Here is a 1,832-nt window from a genome sequence, read left to right on the forward strand (position 1 = left end):
CCAGGTCACTGAGCTTGCAAGTAGCTGACCTCAAATTCACATGAACCTGGGTTTTCATAAGCCCGGAGCCCAAGCTCTTTACCATGCAGGGAGGCCGCCGCCTCAGATCCTAACCCCCGGCCCCAACATGGGGCAGAAGGCACCTGCAGAGTGGACCTGGGGAGTCTGGAGGCTGTGGGATGGCAGGTGTGGCCCCACGGAAGCCCTATGGAATATTAGTGATTGTATCACATAGGTGCCACGGGGGAAGTCTGGGAAGATGGTTGTTATGGCCCATCAAAAGCAGGCTATCATTCCTGGGGCCCTCAGAGACAAGGGCTCACCCAGGGCCGCCTCCCTCCACCCTGTGTCTGCCAGGCCTTCGGAGCGGCGGGCCTGAGCAGCGACTACCCACTGGCTCAGTTCTTCACCTGGGCCCGAGCCCTGCGCTTTGCCGACGGCCCTGACGAGGTGCACCGGGCCACGGTGGCCAAGCTAGAGCTGAAGCACCGCATTTAGAGGCTTGGGGCTGCAGGAGCCCAGTGTCCTGGCTGGACCAGCCATGCTCAGATCTGTCACTGACGTGCCTTGAAAGATCCAGTGTGTGTGGCTCCTGCACCCTGCTCAGCAGCTCTGTCCCAGGACAGTCAGGGTGCACTCAAGCTTTCTGGTTCTCCACAGAAGACATCTCTGCAAGAAGCCTAAAGTCTGTTTCAGGCCAGGAGGAGGGGATTTGCTGAGGGCCAAGGGGGTTCCAGGACAGATTCTGGAAAGCTGGTCTTCAGGCTCTCAGTCCCGGGCTGGGCAGGCACGGTCACTTCACTTCAGCCTCTCAGTCCCTCTCTCTGCCTGTGGGGATCTGGACACATTTTGGGAGGCCTCCCGAAGGCTGTGGGACATGCTTGCTCTGGCAGCTGCAGGGTTCCTGTCTGGCCTCCCTGGTGAGCAGAGGGGTGGCCACGATGGGCAGCGGCCTGGAGACCCAGGGCCTGAGCGCCTGGGAAAATGGAATGCAACCCACATTGTAAAGCCACTGGCATCTGATTATCTCCATTTGAACACACAGCACAGAACACTCATTTAAATGTTGTTTTGGAAAGGGGTTTTGGGATCACAAAAGAATAAGAAAACACATCTCAGAGGCTTTGTGGACTTTCTGTGTCATACAAAGAGAATCGAGTGGAGAGGTTCCCTTCGTGCCTCCTCCCGCCTGTGTTTCCTTGAGGTCCAAGCTGTCATCTCAGTCTCATACATGCTGGGAGCACAGAGGCCACGGGTCCGATAACTCCCGAGTTGGCTGCCTTCCCTCACTATGTAGCCCAGGGCCCTGTACTCAAATACACTTCACCCAGGAGCTGGCATGTGAGGCCCCTGCAGCCTCCACCTGCTCCATAGTCAGAATCATATCTGGTGGAACAGGAGGTGGTGGCGCTTTCGCCATTACACTTTGGAGTGCAATCTCTCTTCTCTGAGGAAAGTGGAAATGCTCACTCACTTGTGGTCTGAGCTCCTTGAGAAACCCGGCGATATGCAAAGATGAGCCAGGGGCAGTGAGGACCCAGCCTACTGGTCTTATAACTCGTGGTGGTGTAGCCAAAACCTGTCACAGGTTAGACCAGACGGGCAGGGACCATCCCCCTGGCTGCCATATTGCTGAGATGACCCTGTGAGAACCGCCTTCCCTGAGAATGGCCAGCCAGGACCGTGCCCCTACACTATCGGCACCACGAGGGGCCCGTGAATGGCTCCTCAGACCCGTGTGCGCGGGGGTGTGGGGAGGCAGGTCCCCCTTCACCACACTTGAGAAACTGCTTGTTACTCAAGGAAGTTAAACCCCAAATGCCTGTCACAAC

At 57.2% G+C, this 1,832-nt stretch overlaps 1 protein-coding gene across 44 annotated transcripts in view; it reads left to right on the forward strand.

Annotated features, from left to right (window-relative positions):
- The window catches only part of ACAD10 (acyl-CoA dehydrogenase family member 10), a 72,070-nt gene extending 70,952 nt beyond the window's left edge, over positions 1-1,118 (forward strand). For all 44 annotated transcript variants that reach the window (XR_012420668.1, XR_012420669.1, XR_012420671.1 and 41 more), the window contains one exon: positions 358-1,118. Coding sequence is in view for 16 of the 44 variants with exons in the window: in XM_074007863.1 (XP_073863964.1) it covers positions 358-498 (141 nt within the window). In the remaining 28 variants the exon portion in view is untranslated. The remainder of the gene's footprint in view (positions 1-357) is intronic.
- The last annotated feature ends 714 nt before the right edge of the window (positions 1,119-1,832 follow it).

Source organism: Macaca fascicularis, chromosome 11, assembly GCF_037993035.2.
Source record: "Macaca fascicularis isolate 582-1 chromosome 11, T2T-MFA8v1.1".
Lineage (NCBI taxonomy): Eukaryota > Metazoa > Chordata > Mammalia > Primates > Cercopithecidae > Macaca > Macaca fascicularis.